Source organism: Natrix helvetica, assembly GCF_964273705.1.
Source record: "Natrix helvetica genome assembly, chromosome: 4".
Classification (NCBI taxonomy): Eukaryota; Metazoa; Chordata; class Lepidosauria; order Squamata; family Natricidae; genus Natrix; species Natrix helvetica.
Genome location: NC_138550.1, coordinates 141,850,146 through 141,868,719, shown reverse-complemented (window position 1 = coordinate 141,868,719; position 18,574 = coordinate 141,850,146). Strand labels below are relative to the sequence as shown.

The 18,574-nt window shown below is 40.3% G+C and overlaps 1 protein-coding gene across 4 annotated transcripts in view; it reads left to right on the top strand.

Moving 5' to 3' along the window:
- Positions 1-18,574, top strand: part of RUNX1T1 (RUNX1 partner transcriptional co-repressor 1) — a 158,477-nt gene that overhangs the window by 25,264 nt on the left and 114,639 nt on the right. For 3 of the 4 annotated variants that reach the window (XM_081950836.1, XM_081950837.1, XM_081950842.1), the window contains exon 2: positions 1,436-1,608. The exons of the other annotated variant lie outside the window; for it this stretch is intronic. In XM_081950836.1, coding sequence (XP_081806962.1) covers positions 1,521-1,608 — 88 coding nt within the window. In that variant the 5' untranslated portion in view covers positions 1,436-1,520. The remainder of the gene's footprint in view (positions 1-1,435; positions 1,609-18,574) is intronic. 4 annotated transcript variants of the gene reach the window in all.

Genomic DNA, 18,574 nt, shown 5'->3' with positions numbered 1-18,574 from the left:
TGCATACATGAGCGAACCAGCAATAGTACCTGCCGGAACCCACCCCTGACTATAGTTAACAGAGGCAGTTTTAAAAAACTTAGGAACCCAGCTTTTTGTTTTGTTATTGAACAAACTAAAAAATAAATCCCTAAAACAATCTTAAAAAGAAAACAGAAGACAACAGTACAGAATATAATAGCTTTATTTGGTCAAGTGTGATGAGTCACACAAGAAATTTGTCTCTGGTGCAGAAGCTCTTAAAGAAACTTTAAGGTTAGAGCATAGTCTAAAAGACATCTTGCTAAGAGTCCACACAAGTGGAATGAGAATTATGTTAAGAAATACTTAATCCCTTTGGAACATTTGCTTAACATTTGGAACAGAAGAAAGAAGCTTCATGCAGAGATCTTCTGAAACCAGATAATTTTGCTGTGTTGCTTACTTTGGTGCTTGGCATTTATCAATCATTTCAAATCTCATATTTTAGTTCTAGCAGATCCTGATTGCAAAGAGGCAGGATGAGAACAAGCAGTTTTCCAGTGGGCAGCCTCCTTTCTTGATGGTGCACAAATTGAAATTATTGGGCTATGAAATTATTGGGATATTATATGATATAATATCTCTTTAAATCAAAGAGATATTAGTATGGCAGTTTGCTGGGCTGAAGAATATCTTTCCAATGGTACCCAACATGATTTACTGCATTTCACTTATCTTATATCACTGAAACCAATTTAAAAAAATCAGCCAAAGGAACAAATTTGCTACCTTTTAGGTGGTTGGAGAACTAGATTTGATTTGGAAATTCGAATCTAATATATAATTTTGCAGGAGATGATGTAAACAACAGAGTCCATGACACGAATCCCAAAAGCTTCAGATTTAGTCCCTTGCTTTTTGCACAGTAATTAAAAAGGACCAGGTAACCACTGATAAGAAAATTTCATCTATTTGGACTTTTGGAAGGCTGAGTAGATAATTGAGCCTTATAGACTGACCCAGGATGTAGCAGATGCCTTGGTTTTTCTATAAACAGTTGATTTCACTTAAATCTTGGAGGTCCTCCAGACTAGTAATTTGAAGCGTAATCCAGCCATCAGTGTGGCCATATAAAACATATCTCATTAGTAATATATTGTTACAGCGGTGGCTGGAATGAGGCTATAAATTATCAACTTGAAGGAGTTCATAGTTGCAAGCTATATATAATTGACTTTATTACTCATTCAGCATTTTTTTGCATTTTCCTACAGACTTAAACATTTACTAATGTATTGGGTTCGGATTGTAAATACAATGCAATATTGCCTTTAGGATTATGCCTTTTGTTCTTTTTAATTATTTTTTTTAAAAAAACATCTAGTATTAACATGTAAACAGAAGGCCTTTGTGCTTCAGACTGGCTGTGATATGTGCGTTTTTGTTTTTTCCCCCCTTTTGTTGTTGTCAATAGAAAAGATTGATCACTGGACTGGTGAACGTAATAGCTGTCCCAGTCAGAAAAGGAGAGAGGAAATTAGCAGGAAGATTGGTGGAAAATGATATCTGTCAAAAGAAACACTTGGAGAGCACTGAGTTTAGTAATAGGTGACTGCCGGAAAAAAGGGAACTTTGAATTTTGCCAAGGTAAGGAACAGATTTGTAATTCAACATGCTGTTTTTGAGAAGAAAAATAATGATTTTTTTTGTCTTGTTTCTTAACTGTTTAAATCTCCTTGTTATCTTATATGTTTTCTGTTCCTCCTAAATTATTTGGTATCTAACATTATAAAGCTTTCAGATTGTAGATGGCAAACTTAAGAAAATCCATAAAAGAAAATGCCCCATTTACTTTTATCTCAAATGAGTGAAATGCCCAATTGAGGGGAAGAAGACACTTTGCCCCTGCCTGCAATTTCTTCCCCTCCAATTTTGGATTTAAACTTCAACAGTATCCATATACAATCGGACTTTCTCTCTATTGCTTCTTTTCCTGCCCCCCCCCCCTCTCCCACGCAAATCCCAGTTTTCAGGCTAGGCTAAAGAAAAATAAAGGCCTAAGCAGGGTTTTAAATGCACTTCCCTGTGGGAAAGAGCCATCAGGTACAGTCTGAGCAGTGTATCTTAGCATTCTGCTGATTTGCTTTTAAGTCAAACTATAGATAAGTGTGATATCCTGATGCAATCAAAGTTTAAGTCTGTTAGGTCCTCTCCCCAAGGAACAAAAAAGATGAGAGACTGCAGGAGAAAAGGTGATTATTTAAGCTATTCTTGGCTTAATTTTAAGAGCTGTGATGTCACAGTGGTTAGAATGCAGTATTGCAGGCTAATTCTGCCAACTGCCAGCAGTTCGATTTGTCCGGTTCAAGGTTGACTTAGCCTTTCATCCTTGCGAGGTCAGTAAAATGAGAACCTAGACCTGTGACGGTGAACCTATGGCACGGGTGCCATAGGTGGCACATGGAGCCATATCTGTTGGCACGTGAGTCATCAGCTCCAGCACGAATGCACATGCATGCACACACCGGCCAGCTGATTTTCAGTCTCCCAGAGGACCGTGGAGGCCGTTTTTGCCCTCCCCAGGCTCCAGGAAAGCCTCCGAAGCCTGGGGAGGGCAAAAATGGGGCCAACAGGCCAATGGAAATTCTGGTTGGCCGGTTGGGCCCGTTTTTTGCCCTCCCCAGGCTTTGGAGGCTTTCCTGGAGCCTGGGGAGGGCGAAAATGGACTTCCCCGGTCCCCCAGAGGAAATACTTGGAGACGAGTGGTGCGCGGAGGGGTTGTGTGCCCTCACATTTTTGACACCCAACAATAAAAAAGTTAGCCATCACTGACCTAGATCGTTTAGGAAATAAAAAAGCTGAAAAGGGGGTTCTTAAGGAATAATTGAAAAACAGTTTAAAAAGATGGTGCTACACCAGAGGTGGGTTCCTGCCAGTTCTAACCTCTTCTATAGAAGAGGTTCCACAAATCTACAGTGCCGTTTAGAACTGGTTCCAGTTCCCTCCCCCCGCCCGTCCGCACATCATCAAGATGAAGAGCGAGAGGAGGAATTCTGGGAGTTGAAGTCCACGAGTCTTAAAGCTGTCAAGTTTGAACACCCCTGGAAGTTTTTTTTTCTAAAGAGTTAGGGGTGCAAGGGTCTTGTAACTTGACAGCTTTAAGACTTGCACACTTCAGTGACAGAGTTCCTGAGGCAACATGACAGGAGGAGGAATTCTGGGAGTTGAAGTTCACAAGTCTTAAAGCTGTCATGTTTGAACACCCCTGGGTTTTTTTTTTTCTAAAGGGTTAGGGGAGCAAGGGTCTTGTAACTTGACAGCTTTAAGACTTGCGTGCTTCAAATGCCAGAGTTTCTGAGCCAACATTTTGGTTGCTAAACAAGCCACTCCCACCCGGCCACATGGCTGGCAAGCCACTCCCACAGAGCAGGCCACACCTACAGAAGAGGTTCTAAAAAAATTTGAAACCCACCACTGTGCTACACATCTGTTCTTAAAGGTAGTTCCAATTATATCGCATAGCAGTGAAGAAAGTATGAAGGCTTAAAGACTATTTTATGCTTAGTGTATCAATATTGGATCCAATATGTGCCCACAAAATGAACAGGAATGCTTTGAGTGGCAGGTGGCATATGTACGTGTGGGATGTTTTAGATGGCATATTTCCCTCCTTATCACATAGATATTGTAGTTTTCAATGTATATGAATGGCTCTTTAAACCTATACATGTCTAACCATTTATTCAGAAATAGATCCAGTGGCACTAATGAATGAGTTGTAGACAATATACTTTAACGTAGCATCAACACTGCTTTTAAAGTTGGAATCATTTTATGATTTAGATATTTTTTGACATTCTTGCAAATATGTCTTTGAGTTCTAATGAATGATTCTAAAGGAGTTGAAAGGGCAACAATATTTTGAATGTACCATTTGATCTATATAGGTAGATAAAGTAGACGAGGTGTAAGGTACTTCCATTGCAATGGCAGTCTTGGGTTTTGGAAGCAATCCATGATAAAATTTAGCTTTTTTCTGCCTTTTGGGCTATGAAGACTTCCTTTGGCCATGACTCTACAAAAAGGGAAGTCGGGAATCATTTATTTTCATGAAGTCCTACATAAAGTATGTTTATTTCAATCAGACCAGTTCTTACTAAATCTTCACCATCATTTTACTTGACCAGCATACAAATGTTTTTTTTTCCCAAATGGTATACAGTATGTTCATATTTTGCCTCATGTACAAAACGTCTTGTGTCTTATTCCCTAATTGGTGTTTGACTGAAGTGTTGGGACTACAACTACCAAAATTACCAACAAGAATCTTCTCCTGAACTTATAGCTGTCTTCTCATCTCCCAAAGCCTGATTCTTTGGGGAATATTTGCTTTCTGCCATCATGTAAAATTCTGCAAAAGTTTTTAAACTTTTTCTTTTTTTGCTGGAGTGCTTTAAATCCCATTTATTTCAGGGCAAAATGAAATACATCTTTGTTTCTCTTTTAGTGAATCGGTGTGTTTGAAAATCAAGTGGTTTATGTGGATTGTAATAAATTTCAGAAAGTTTTGAATTGGAAGGTCAACAAAACCTCAATTTTAAAATAAATTTTGGCAACTTTCAGACCATAGACATGCCTAGATCTCCCTGCCATCATGCCTCTAAAATTCAGTAGCAAATTGGAGGTTGCCTTGTCACATTTTTCAGGTTTTTTTTTCTCAAAGGTTATTTCACAGGGGTTTCGCCATACAAATAATTTAATGTTATTGAGGGGTGTTCATAGGGCTGCAGCAATCAACCCATGATAGACCAATCTTTTTTACCCACATAGAAAGCCTAGTGCAATGATGGCGAACTTTTTTCGTCTTGGGTGCCAAAAGCACACACGCACACGCTATTTCGCTCACTCGCATGCCGACCTCCATAATTTAATGCCACCCCATGCCGTGCCCCCTGCGCAAGTGTATGTGACCCCATTGTCCCGTGCATGCGTGCATGGCTTTCTTGGAGGCAGTGGAGGGTGAAAATGGCCTGCCCCACTCCCCCCGTAGGTCCTCCGGAGGCTGGAAACGGCCCATTTTCTGACTTATGGTGGGCCCGGTAAGTCCGCTTTTCACCGTCCCAAAGCTTCAGAGGTTTTCTAGGAGCCTGGGGAGGGCGAAAAACATCCCAACATGCAAACCGGAAGTTTCGGGTTGCTTGTTGAGCCATTTTTCTCCCTCTGGAGGTTTCAGGAGGCTTCCCTGAAGCCTCCAGAGGGTGAAAAACGTCTGAAAATCAAGGCTGAAAATCAGCTGGCCAGCATGCACATGCCTGCTGGAGCTGACAGGGCAATGCCTTGCGTGCCCTTAGAAATGGCTCCCCGTGCCACAGGTTCACCATCATGGGCCTAGTGTTTAATTACAGAATTGTAGGCACTACCTTGTATTTTGTACCACTTGCCCTGCACATGGACCAGTTGATTGTGGAAAGATTTGTCTCGGACCCATTTCTTTCTTTTTCTTTTTGTAACTGGGCGGGGAGATAGGTGTATTGTTTTCATTGGCTTTTAAGAGTTTTGTTTTGCTTGTAGTTTTAATTCGATTTTATTACAGTTTGCGGTTATAATTTTTGTAAGCATACATTGAGATTGGGCAATTTATATATCATGCCAGATAATAAATAAATTGCCTTGTATATTTCCTTCCATGATCTTAAAGTCTTTTTTTAAGGGGGGATTTAAAACTTTTTTTTTAAAGTACAAATATTGTTTTCCTATTCTCTGACAACGACAGAATTTTTCAAATTGGGTTCCACAAAGCACTAGGATTCTGCTAAAGATTGATGGTCTTCTAAGTTTAAAAGAAAAAGTTCATTGGAAGATAGCCAATTATATGTCCCTAGAGTTTTCCCCCTTGATCAGGGGTTCCAGAATAGTTTTTTTTAAAAAATAAGTTACAAGAAGTTACACTGTCTGAAAAAAATCGAAAACCCATAGCCACACTTCCTTCCATCCTTAAAGGCTAAAACACAATCCTTCCCCCTTCCCATCTCTAGACTGCAAAATAAGTTGCTCTGTTTTTGCACAATCTCTAGTTTGCTTGTCACTATCTAAAAGCATCTACTCATTAGTAGGCACTTATGAGATTGGAAATTTGGCCACTGATCTTAAACTGAACTAAAATTTTTCAAACAAATTGAGAAGCAGTGCTGCCTTTGAAAATCATGTCAGGAAAGAACAATGCATATAGCAGCAGCCTTCCTCCAAGGTTTGGCTTAATGGATGTATTTCCTTTACATTTTTAAAGAAGTTGCCCTTTCAATGGTGTGATTTAAGTATCAGATTTCATCTGCTTGCTAATGAAAAACAGAGATGAAACAAGCCTGATATATCAGCATTAGTTCCTCAGAGACCAGTAAAACGGTTAAGTAAGGTTGCTGGCTCAGTGACTAAGACGCTGAGCTTGTCAATCAGAAAGGTCAGCAGTTCAGCAGTTCGGTTCGAATCCTTAGTGCTGCATAACGGAGTGAGCTCCCATTACTTGTCCTAGCTTCTGCCAACCTAGCAGTTCGAAAGCATGTAAAAATACAAGTAGAAAAATAGGAATCACCTTTGGTTGGAAAGTAACAGCTTTCCGTGCGCCTTCGGCATTTAGTCATGCCGGCCACATGACCACGGAGTCTTCTGCGCTGGCTCTTCAGCTTTGAAACGGACATAAGCACCGCCCCCTAGAGCCGGAAACGACTAGCACATATGTGCGAGGGGAACCTTTACCTTTACTTTTACCTTTTAGTCAGACTTTCAGTGGTGAAATAAAATGGTTACACTCTTAAACTACTTGTCCACTGCGGTTCTTGGAAGGGTTTCCATTTCTATTCTGCTTCTTTAAAAAATAATAAGATAGGCATTGTGTTGAGGATCAGAGAGAACCAGTTTCACATCCCTACTCAACTATAGAGCTCTTACATTCTTAGCCAAGCCACGTTACAGGGATATGGCGACAAGAGTAAAACACGTATGCTTGGCGAGACCCAAAATGGGGACATAATTATAAGCAATTTGGAGAATAATGAGAATTAAAATCCCAATATAGGAATTTTATTTATTGTATGTGTGTGTAGGCAAGTCAGTATTGACTTCTGGTGTCTGCCTGGATTAGTCCCTGCAATTTTCTTGGCAATATTTTCAGAATCGGTTTGGCATTGCCTGCTTCCTGGGAACTGAGAGAGAGAGAGAGAGACTGACCCAGATGGCTTCATGCTTGAAGTGGGACAAGAACTCCCGGTCTCTGAGTTTCTAGTCTGTTGCCTTAATGACTACACCAAACTGCCTCTTTACTATTGTGTTATAATTTACATCAGCTTGTTCAGGAGAAAGATCATTATGTCAACAACAGAGGTGGGTTGCTCCGGGAGGCTCCACCCACCTTCCCGGACGCTTCTGCGTATGCACATGCGCGAACTCGGTAGTAAAAAAAATGGAAACCCACCATTGGTCAACAATAATAATTTTTATTACTGTTTCAATTTAAAAGTTTAATTTACTTGTCACACATCACCAATGAACATAGAATTAACATATTTAAAAAGCTTAGATTAATTATTACATTAATATCCCAATTTCCTTCAAGGGATACTTGGGATAGAAGTGCAATCAATTTTGAAAAATACTTCCACTTGTAATTAACCAGGCAGTATTTTCATAAGCAAACCTACAACGAACTATGGAACACCCTTTTGCTAGTTTCATTTAGGCATACAGCACACATAACAGCATAAGATATAGCAATCACAGAAGTCAATATTTATGACTTAGTGTGGCGTGAATGCACCTTGTTGAGGTTTCAGGACTGCCTAGACCCCTAATAAAAGGTTCATCCGGCTGTATAGGAATTCCTATACTTTATATAAGCTGCATTTACTGATCATTTTAATTTCTTACTTGTTTTGATTTGTTGATGCTTATATTTGTTTAAAGTTGATTGACATTTGTTTCAACTTCTGGAATAGATATCTAACAATATTTCAAAGTGCTTTGGAAGACTAGTATTCAAAGTTGCTTAAGAAATTAATTGTAGTCATGATTTATACATCTTCCCAGAGATAAGGATAAAATTAGTCATTATATTGATTGATTGGTCAACAGGAATTGACTGACTAGTTTATTGCCAGAGTCTGATGTTGGGGGCTGCCCGAGAGGGATTGACTCAAAGTCACCCAGCTGGCCTGTGTACCTAATTCAGGACTATAATTTACAGTCCCCTGGTTTCTAGCCTGGAATCTTAACCACTAGACCAAACTAGCTGTATCATCGCATTTACATATAGGCAAAAATATCCAATTTAGTACACAGAAATTACTGCCAGTAATCACCCCATTCAACCATTTTTTTTCTTATGTTAGGTCATCCTTTAGTATTACTTCTGAAGCCCACATTTTATATAGTAATTTTACTTTCAATTTTAAGTAATTACTGGTATAATTATATTGAGTAACTTCCCTTCGCATATTTATTTTACAGAAATACACAGAAACAAGAGTGAATTATGTCCTTGCTATGTCAGTTGGATGTTGTCCTAATTCTCTAAAATGTTAGCGATGAACAATAATATAGGGATAAGCAGTTATCCCCCTTTATCTACACATTACAAAACAAAATAATGAAGCAAAGCTGATTCAAGTTGTCAGTGTGATTAGCAAGAAAAATAAATGTAGAAAGAAAATTGCCCACATCTTGTATCTGTGATTTTTTATTTTATTTTAAAATTACATTTCTAGAAATCCAGATTATATAGCAAACCTTGCTTTGGAGTAACTGAAGTGGATTGTATGTTCTCTTGACCTCTCTTGTCATATCTTTGATTTCTCTTGGACAGCTTGATTTTGTGGACAAGCTAAACCCAAGGCCTATTCAGTGCCAAATCACAGTTTGTTGTTATCTCTAAACAAACTAGAATATATGTGCCCTGGCCTGTGGTACATCTTTTCTTTGTTTTTGCAAGCATGGGGATTTAATGAAATACTGAAAAGCATTGATCATGCTGGTTGAAGCTAAATGTAGTTGTTTTGCAAAAATATTTGGAGCGCACCATATTCCCATATTACAGGAGTGTACATAAAATCAGTGCTTCTAAGTATAACTGATTTCTGGCTCAGTTGCAGTTCATTTGTTTGTGTAAGTCAGATTGAAATGGAACAATTAAAGAGGTGACTATTCTGTTCAACTTCCTTTCTCTGACTATAAGAAAATACTGGGCTAGTGGCCAAATTCAGAAGTACAAACAAAATAGAGTAAACACATTATATAAAACATATATTAAAAATAAGAAGAATTCAGCTGGAAAACAGTATTTGAAGAAAAGAGGAACATGAAACGTTTTGGGTTTTTTTGTAACTTTTAGTTCTGCTATAACAAACTCTGGATTGCTTGCTTCAGAATTCAAATCAAATTTTATTAGATTCCGTAATGTTTTAAACAACGGATCTTTCATTATATGTCCACCTGACCCTTTACATAGATAGAGCAAGGATCCGTTGGGTTGTGCTTCCTGCTAGTAGTTATATAGTTAGTGTTAGTATGACAATGGCCTTGGAGTGTAGGACAACCTCATGTTCTTAAAAGCTTTTGATTGCTATCCCTTACTTTTAACCATGCTATTTGATAATGCTAAGAACCTGGGGTGGGCTTGAAAAATTGCCACAATGGTTTGCTGCCCTGTTGCTGGGTGGCCTAGTCAGCCTCCTGCACCAGGGTGAGGGGAAGTTTTTTTGCCCTCCCTTTCCTCGAGCCTCTGGTAGGGTGAAAACTGCTTCCCTAAGGCTCCGGAGGCCCCCCAGAGGCCAGAAATAGGCCCATTTCCAGTCTTCCAGAACCTCTGGTATGCCCGTTTTTCACCCTCCCCAGACTCTGAAGGCTCTCTTCAAGCCTCTGGGAGAGCGAAAACTGCTTTTCCCGGGCTCCGGAGGACCTCCAGAGGCCAGAAACAGGCACATTTCCAAATTCTGGAACCTCCAATAGGCCCGTTTCCCTCCTTCTCAAGCCTCCGCACGGGCCCCGCACTTATTTGGCATGATGAAGAGGCTGCGTGGAGACTCCTGGGAGGGGAAGGGCGGGGAGGCTTTCCTCAAGCCTCTGGGAGGGGAGAGGTGGGCATGGCCAGCCAGGGGTGGCATTTGGGGGTTCGCCGAATTGGGCAGAATCCTAGCTAGAGGATCTCCTGGATCCATATGAACCCCCAGTAGCCCACCTCTTCTGAGAACTGGAGTACAGAAACAAACTTGAGTCTGACAACTGCCAGGTTATCTATAAGCAGTTTTCTTGGCAACATTTGCAGAAGTGGCACTGCATTTTTTTCTAAGGTTGAAAGAGAACTCAAAGTCACCCAACTGGCTCCCTGTCTAAGACAGGACTAGAATTTAAAGTATTTCAGTTTCTCATATGGTGCCATTAACCACTACATTAAACTGACTTTCTAATTATATAATAAGTTACTGCAATAGCCTTATTCATTGCTGACCTGTCAAACTGCGCAAATAAACAATATAACATAAATAAGCTACAAGTATTGGCAAATGTTTGTGAGATAAAATAAGACTGATATCTGGGGCAAGGTGATGGATGGTTCTTTCTATTATATGGAGATGAGCAATGTAGGGCTTATTGTTAAAATAAATTATCTACATCAACTCTTCTCATCCCTTTCTGTCAATAACTTTTCTGATCAGTTGACCAGCAGAAGAGAAGACAATTGGCTAAAAAGTAATAAGTGGCCCTAGGAAAAATTAACATATGCTTTTGCTCTTTTTGCTATTAATAATAGATTTAAAAGTAGTATAATGGTTGAATTAGGCTCAAGTATTCATGTAGCAACTTCTTAATTGCTTTAAGTATCCTGGTGGATTGTGATAATTGTTAATTGCAAGCCTAGCAACTCACCCACAAATGCAGTTCCAAAAGAAGTTTTAAAGAAGTTGGCAACAGAAACATGTTACATGTGGAACAAGGCTTTCAAGCCTTGGTGGCGCAGTGGTTAGAGTGCAGTACTGCAGTATGCCAGCTGCCTACAAGTGGGCAGTTCAATTCTCATCACGCTCAAGGTTGACTCAGCCTTTCAGCCTTCTGAGGTAGGTAAAATGAGGAGCCAGATTGTTGGGGGCAATATGCTGACTCTGTAAACCGCTTAGAGAGGACTATAAAGCACTGTAAAGCGGCATATAAGTCTAAGTGCTATTGCTAAGTGCTATTATATTTAGCTGATTCCCTATCTGTGAGCTAATAACTTGGTTCATAAAAAATATAGATATTAAAAGGGATTAGAATCCGAGTAGGACAATAAATGTGATAGCAAAACCCATGAGGAATGGTGTTGGAGATTCAGAGTATTCAAGTTTTGTTTTAGAGCCTAAGCCTATTTGATGGATGTAAAAAGGGAATAATAAAGGAGATAGATGGTGTTTTGAGTAAAATAGTACAGGTAGTCCTCACAATCATGTATTTAGTGGTTTCTTGAAGTTACAATGGCACTGAAAAAGCGACTTATGACCATTTTCACATTTGCAAGCATTGCACTATCCCCATAGTCATGTGATCAGAATTCAGATACTTGGCAATTGACGTGTGTGTTTGTGTGTGTGTGTGTATGTATGTAGCAGTGGTGGGTTCCGGATCCCGTTCCAACCAGTACGGTTGGAACGGGTCCAGCGTCGCCCACATGGATGCGGGCATGCATCGTTCCTGTCAGCGACGCTTCCAAAAGCCTCTGTGACACTCCAGCTGCTCAGCAGAGCTTCGCCCAGGGGCTGTAAGTGCCATGCGCGTGCGCAGAAGCCTTTTTTAAAGACAGGTAAGGAGTGCGGGTGGGCCCTACGGAGCACCGTACTGGAACAGTATCCGGTGCCCCGGGCAGGCTATGGTACGCCCACATGGACGTGGGCATGCATCGTTCCTGTCAGCAACGCTTCTGCAAGCCTCCGTGACACACACATACACACACATATATATGGGCAAAACTCACTTAGCAGCTGTTTTGCTTAAGAATGGAAATTTTGGGCTCAGTTGTGGTAAGTCAAGGATTATCTGTACTGAAGTGTTCATAGTTTTGTGGCTGTAGTTAGTGTGCTTTCACCTGAGCAATTAAAGGAAACTTTTAGGGTGCTCCTAGGAATCTCTTTAAGAGATGATATGACCCACCCTAATTCTGCCAGGTTTGTGTTGTTGCTTTTTTTTTTAGAATAAAATGGATTGTGTTGAGGAACTATACTACATTGAAAAAACATGACGCAATGATAACCACAACAATAACCAAACAGAGAGCTAGCACATTTGAGTGTTTCCATAAGAACTATATCGTGAAAATCCAATACTTATAGTGAAGTTCTATTTTTCAATAGAACTTCACTATAAGTGATGGCTAACGTTTTCTGGACCAAGCAAATGCGCGTGTATGTGCCCAAACCCCCAAAATGCAATGTGCACGCATCCCCATGCATACGCCTTTCCATGCATGCATGCATGGCCACTGTGCATGTGCCCTGGCTCCCCACACATGTGCCCCCCCACATACTCTGGCTCCCATGTATGCATATGCAACCCCCACGCAGACATCTCACCTCTTGCACATGTGTGACAGAGACCTGAAGACCAGCTGGCCGGTGGGAGGCATGTGTACATGCGTGGCAGAGCTGAACTGAGGTGATGGCTCGTGTGCCATCAGAAAGAGCGCTGTGCGCCACCTTTGGTTTGCCATAGGTATGCCATCACAGTCCTATTGTTTGGCTTCTTGTCCTGCAAGTGTGGACCTTTGTGTTACCATTCCATAGTTAAATCCAAGATAATATGGAATGCACACCCTCCATATCAAGATCATAAACATCAGGATCTGTTTCATGTAGTTCTTGAACGTACGACAACTTGAGTTTCCCTCTAAATTCGGAAGGACTGGTTTCCTTGTGCTCAATTCCAGAGTATGTGCTCAATTCCAGAAGTTGGTGAATCTAAATTTTGATCCATATTGGAAGTTCTTATGATGGTGTTGCCTTAATACCTCATACATATAACCTTTTTATTGTTTCATATAAATATTGCTGCCCAATGTTTTCTTTCTAGGACAGATTGCTAGTTTGTTATTTGTAATTTCTAGATTATTTAATTAATAGGCCTAATGATTGAGAAGGGGAAAACATCTCCATATATTAGAAAGGGTAGTAGCAGAAACTCCAGAAATGATGTCTGAAGGCATGTAGAGGATCAGAGCAGGATTTTTAATCTCATGTTCACTGAAATGAATGTTGCATGGAAAACATATCTGGCATAGAAAACTGTTTCGTTTCCACTCGTGTTTGACTTGTTGCTTTTACAAATAAAGCAAACATAAGTAGGGTGTCATCAGTCTCCAATGCTATTCCATCAAAGGAAGTAAAATCCCATAGCAGTGGCCTTGTAGCTTAATGCTACTTAGAGCAAGTAGGGAATAACATAACTCATCTTCAAAACAGAAACTGCCTTTAAAACATTCATACTTTTTAAAAGAAATACGTTAACCTGTAAGATGATATTATGTATGCAAAGGGAGAAAAGAGACTTAGTTTATAAAATGAATATATATACTGGAATATATATATATATGTATGTATGTATGTATGTATGTATGTATGTATGTATGTATGTATGTGTATATATATATATATATATATATATATATATATATATATATATATATATATATATATATATATATATATATATATATATATATATATATATATATATATTCTACTTCTCTTTAGAGAGAGATTTGGCCACATGTGCGCATGAGAGAGCAAGCATTTTTCTTGGTAATATAGTAAGTGTCTGATACCATTAATAGGCTTTGCCTCACACAGAGTTCTGAGTATATTGTACCACTGCTCAGTGATCCAGGCCAGTGTGAGGCATGAAATCAATTTATTTGAATCTCTTTGCCTCTATAGGAATTTGGCAGCATGTCAGTTGTTTTCATTTAATGTTCTTTGTGTTGAACATGGACAAGTGAGCTTGCTTTTGTACTGCTCCTCTCTTGTCTTTCGGCCTGTGTTCTATGCAACAAATTCTTGAGACAAAGCAGAAGGTTACTCACTTTTTAATTTTAAAAAATGTTTTATTTCGCATGGCATTTTAAACAGTAGGAAATTAGATCAATTTCAAAGCCTTCCCGGTCTTTGCTTCTGTGTTGCTTGCCAGCCATGTGTTCTGCATCAAACAATTTAAACATCTCTGCTGTATGGATACGAGCAAATTGTGGTGTGTGTGTGTGTGTGTGTTTGTGTGTGTGTATGTGTATAGATATGTGTGTGTGTGTGTGTGTGTGTGTGTGTGTGTATGTATGTATGTATGTATGTATGTATGTATGTATGTATGTATGTATGTATGCTGGTCTTGTTGTATTTGGGTCTTTTCCCAGATTGAGATTGTCTTGGCAACGTTTCAGCGAGGTCTCACAATATATATGTGTGTGTGTGTGTGTGTATGTATGTATGCTGGTCTTGTTGTATTTGGGTCTTTTCCCAGATTGAGATTGTCTTGGCAACGTTTCAGCGAGGTCTCACAATATATGTGTGTGTGTGTGTGTGTGTGTGTAGATATGTGTGTGTATGTGTGTGTGTGTGTGTGTGTGTATGTATGTATGTATGTATGTATGCTGGTCTTGTTGTATTTGGGTCTTTTCCCATGTAAGATTGAGATTGTCTTGGCAACGTTTCAGCGAGGTCTCACTCGCCATCTTCAGGCTGGGTTATGGGCTTAAAGCATGGTCTGAGCTGCTATCTTTCTAGCCTGAAGATGGCGAGCGAGACCTCGCTGAAACGTTTCCAAGGCAATCTCAATCTTACACAGGAAAATACCTGAATACAACAAGACCAGCATATGTGTGTGTGTGTGTGCATTTCCCCAAAATAGACTTCCCCGGATAATAAGACCAATTGGGCTTTTGAATGCATGTCTAAAATAAGCCCTCCCCCAAAATATTACAAAACAGCAGCAGCCATGACCACACTCGCCACCTCCTGCAACTCAAAAATAATAAGACCTCCCCGAAAATAAGGTCAAGTGCTTATTTCGAAGGTAAAAGGAAATAAGACCCTGTCTTATTTTCAGCGAAACACGGTAGAGATGATAGGTAGGTAGGTAGGTAGGTAGGTAGGTAGGTAGGTAGGTAGGTAGGTAGGAAGGTAGGTCTGTAGGTCGGTCCGGACTTGGAACAAAAAAGGAAAGTTCTGTATTTACGTTCTGTTCCTAACGATTCTTTAAATTATTGTTCCTATGATACATCTCTAGTTATGATAAAGTTTAACAATAATTAAGGAGGCAGATACTTTGCAAGAAGCCATAATGAAATCCATTAAAGTTAACATGATCTGCTGACAACCCTGTCTGTGTTCAATATATGGATGACCACCAGGTGGCATCAAAGAGATAATGAGAACACTAATTCTTAAGCATAAGCATCCAGATTTTTGCAGCCCAGGAGAGATCACTCCTATGATTTATACTTTACATATTCTTCACTCTTTTACATATTTAAAGTGCTAATTTATTTCTAGTTGATACAGTGTTTCTTCACCTCTCTATTTTTTAAAAAATTTTTTAAAAAAAAGACATTATAAAGCTGCTTACTCAGAACAATTCTGGAAATAAACTAGCAAATTTGCTTCAGTGAAGGGAGAGTTGTGTGCGCCTATGTCACTCAGAGGATACACATATCTAGAAGATTATGTTGACGCTTCAGGCAGTTCTTGCGGAAGTTGATATGTAGAAGTTTGGAGGCACCGCACTGGCTGAGTCTTGTACTTTCAAGCCCCTGCTTCCTTGTTTAATTACCTGAAGAGCAAAACATCCAATCTGGAAGCCTGTGAAAATCCAGTATCTCTCGCTGCAGGTTGTTGCTCCGATATCCTGGAAAGGCAACCCTGTCAATGTACTAACGTCAGGGCAGGTTCCTGACAGTCGGCTATCTCTGCTGGGCTTTAGTTCCTTTCATTCAGGAGGCATTGTATACAAGAGGGCTTGGTCAGGAATGTGAGGTTCCTGCCGGTACTGTTCTCTCAGTGCTGACAACTCTGGCAGAAAGGCCAAATGTTTTTGGTTTTTTTTCCCTTTCAAAAGGGGAAAAGAGTTGGCTCTGGTTATGCTTTCTTTTTATAATTTCTGGCCTTGGTGTATTGCTGACCTCTGCTACAGCATCACAGCATGTTGGCTGGTTGGCTCCTCAATCTGAAGTATTCTTTTTTTTTTTTTAGTTCGGTCGATGTTAGTTTAATCGATTCTTGTAATCCTGCAAGGGGGGGAAAATATTTGTGTGTGGGGGGAAACCATAGTGCCGTATAAAAGACTTTTCCTCCTGCTATTAAATAAACGCAGCCAGTCCATATTGAGGTAATGTAGATCTTTGTTAGATTCTTGCTGTATTTTAAAAAATGGATTGTTCGTTCATTAAAGGTTACAAGTCTCACATTCACTACTCTTTAAGGTGCTCTGTTTTATGACATCAACAAGCACAGATGGCCCACTGTACGATTAAAATTAACGTCCCTGTGGGCTTCAAAAGGGACGGGCTTCAAAAATTTTAGCAACGGGCTCTCTGCCCGGTTGCTGGGTGGACGTGGCCATGGTGGGTGTGGCCCAGTCAGCCTTCTGCACCATGGAGGGGGGGGGCTTTTCACCATCCCCGAGCTCTGGAGGTTTTTTTCGAGCCTCCAGGAGGGTGACAATGGTCTTCCCTGGGCTCCGGAGGCCAGAAATGGACCCATTTCCAGCCTTCTGGAACTTCCGGGAGGGCCTTCTCTTGCCCTTCCCAGGCTCTGGAGGCTTTCCTTGAGTCTCAGGGAGGGCAAAAACGGCCTCCCCTGGCCTCCGGAGGTCCTCCAGAGGCCACACGGCCTGTTTCTGGTCTTCCGAAACTTCCAGGAGGCCCCTTTCTTTCACCCTCCCTGAGCCTCAGCGCAGGTGCTCCACTTACCTGGCATCCAAAACGGGCCGTGTGGAAACTCCTGGGGGGAGCAGAATGGGGTGGGAGGGGGCCAGCCAGGGGTGAGATTTGTGGGTTCGCCAAAATGGGCAGATCCTCAGCTAGAGGATCGCCCGAACCCGTATGAAGCAGTAGCAGCATACCCTGCCTGTATAAAAATGGAGTGTTTTTCAGTATCTTTGGTTTGTTTGCCATAATCTGTGGATGAGGAAGGTTTTAGTTGAAAGAGCTGCAATTCTGTAGAATAAGGAGGAGGAAGAAAATGTTTTAGCATATTTTTTGTGCATTTTTAAATGACTGTAGTATCATTTTTGAGCTATATGTTTAAAAGGGAAAGTGAAAAGTTTAAGCATCTTTTAGAAAGTATATATGAGAATTATGTAAAACTAGGTTACTGCATTATATGGAAAGTTTTTTAAGAGAATCAAAGGAGAGGTTGGATTTTTTCCATCCAAGACTGAAGCAGGGAAACTAACATCAACTCTACACTTCTGACTCTTGGAGAAATATCTGGAGCAGCTTTGCAGTCCACAAATGTGGAGCTCTGATATCAGGAAGTTAAAAAACGGGGAGGAGAGGAATGGAATCTGTGTCATGAAGTGGATGGGAGACTATTTGGATCCAAACATTCCAGAGGTTTTTCCAGTCTTCCAAGTTTAAAATAGTCATTGAGAGGATTTAAATTAACTATACATACATACATACATACATACATACATACATACATACATACATACATACATACATACATATATTTAAAGAAAAGCTAACTGGAAATGGCAGAAGGAATGCCAACATATCTGAGCCTCAGTTCCATTGTGGTGTTTTGCCTTCACAGGATCCTGGATTCCTTAGTAGTCCCAGGCCTGGCACATTCTCGGAAAACTTGCAGGATTGCCAGGCCTGTTCTTTATTCAGTAGGCAGTCTTGGCTGTAGGTTTGTTCAAGAAAATATCAAATAATCGAAGCGTACAAGAAAATTCTTCTGTTCGTTCTTACAATGTTGATACTACTTAATATAAGGCTGTAATGTACTACAATGTACTACAATATAATGTATAATGTAGAAACATAAAAAAGAAGGTATACTTTAAATATCTAATAGCAAATAATCATCTTATAACTATTAAGGTAAAGGTAAAGGTTCCTCTTGCACATATGTGCTAGTCATTTCCGACTCTAAGGCACGGTGCCCATCTCCATTTCTAAGCCAAAGAGCCAGCGCTGTCCAAAGACGTCTCCGTGGTCATGTGGCTGTCATGACTAAACACCGAAGGCACATGGAACGCTGTTACCTTCCCACCAAAGGTGGTTCCAATTTTCCTATTTGCATTTTTACATGCTTTTGAACTGCTAGGTTGGCAGAAGCTGGGATAAGGAGCGGGAGCTCACTCGGTTACACAGCGCTAGGGATTCGAACTACCGAACTGCTGACCTTTCTGATCGACAAGCTCAGCATCTTAGCTGCTGAGCCGTGACGTCCTTTTACCTTTAAAATTATTAACTATCACTAAAATGGTACCCAGCACTCGCATTAAACCCAACAGCATCACAATTTCAGTACCCAAACTCATCTTACGATGGGAGGAGCCAAGTCATCTTTAGAGAGCTTAATTTTGTTGTTGTTGTTGTTGT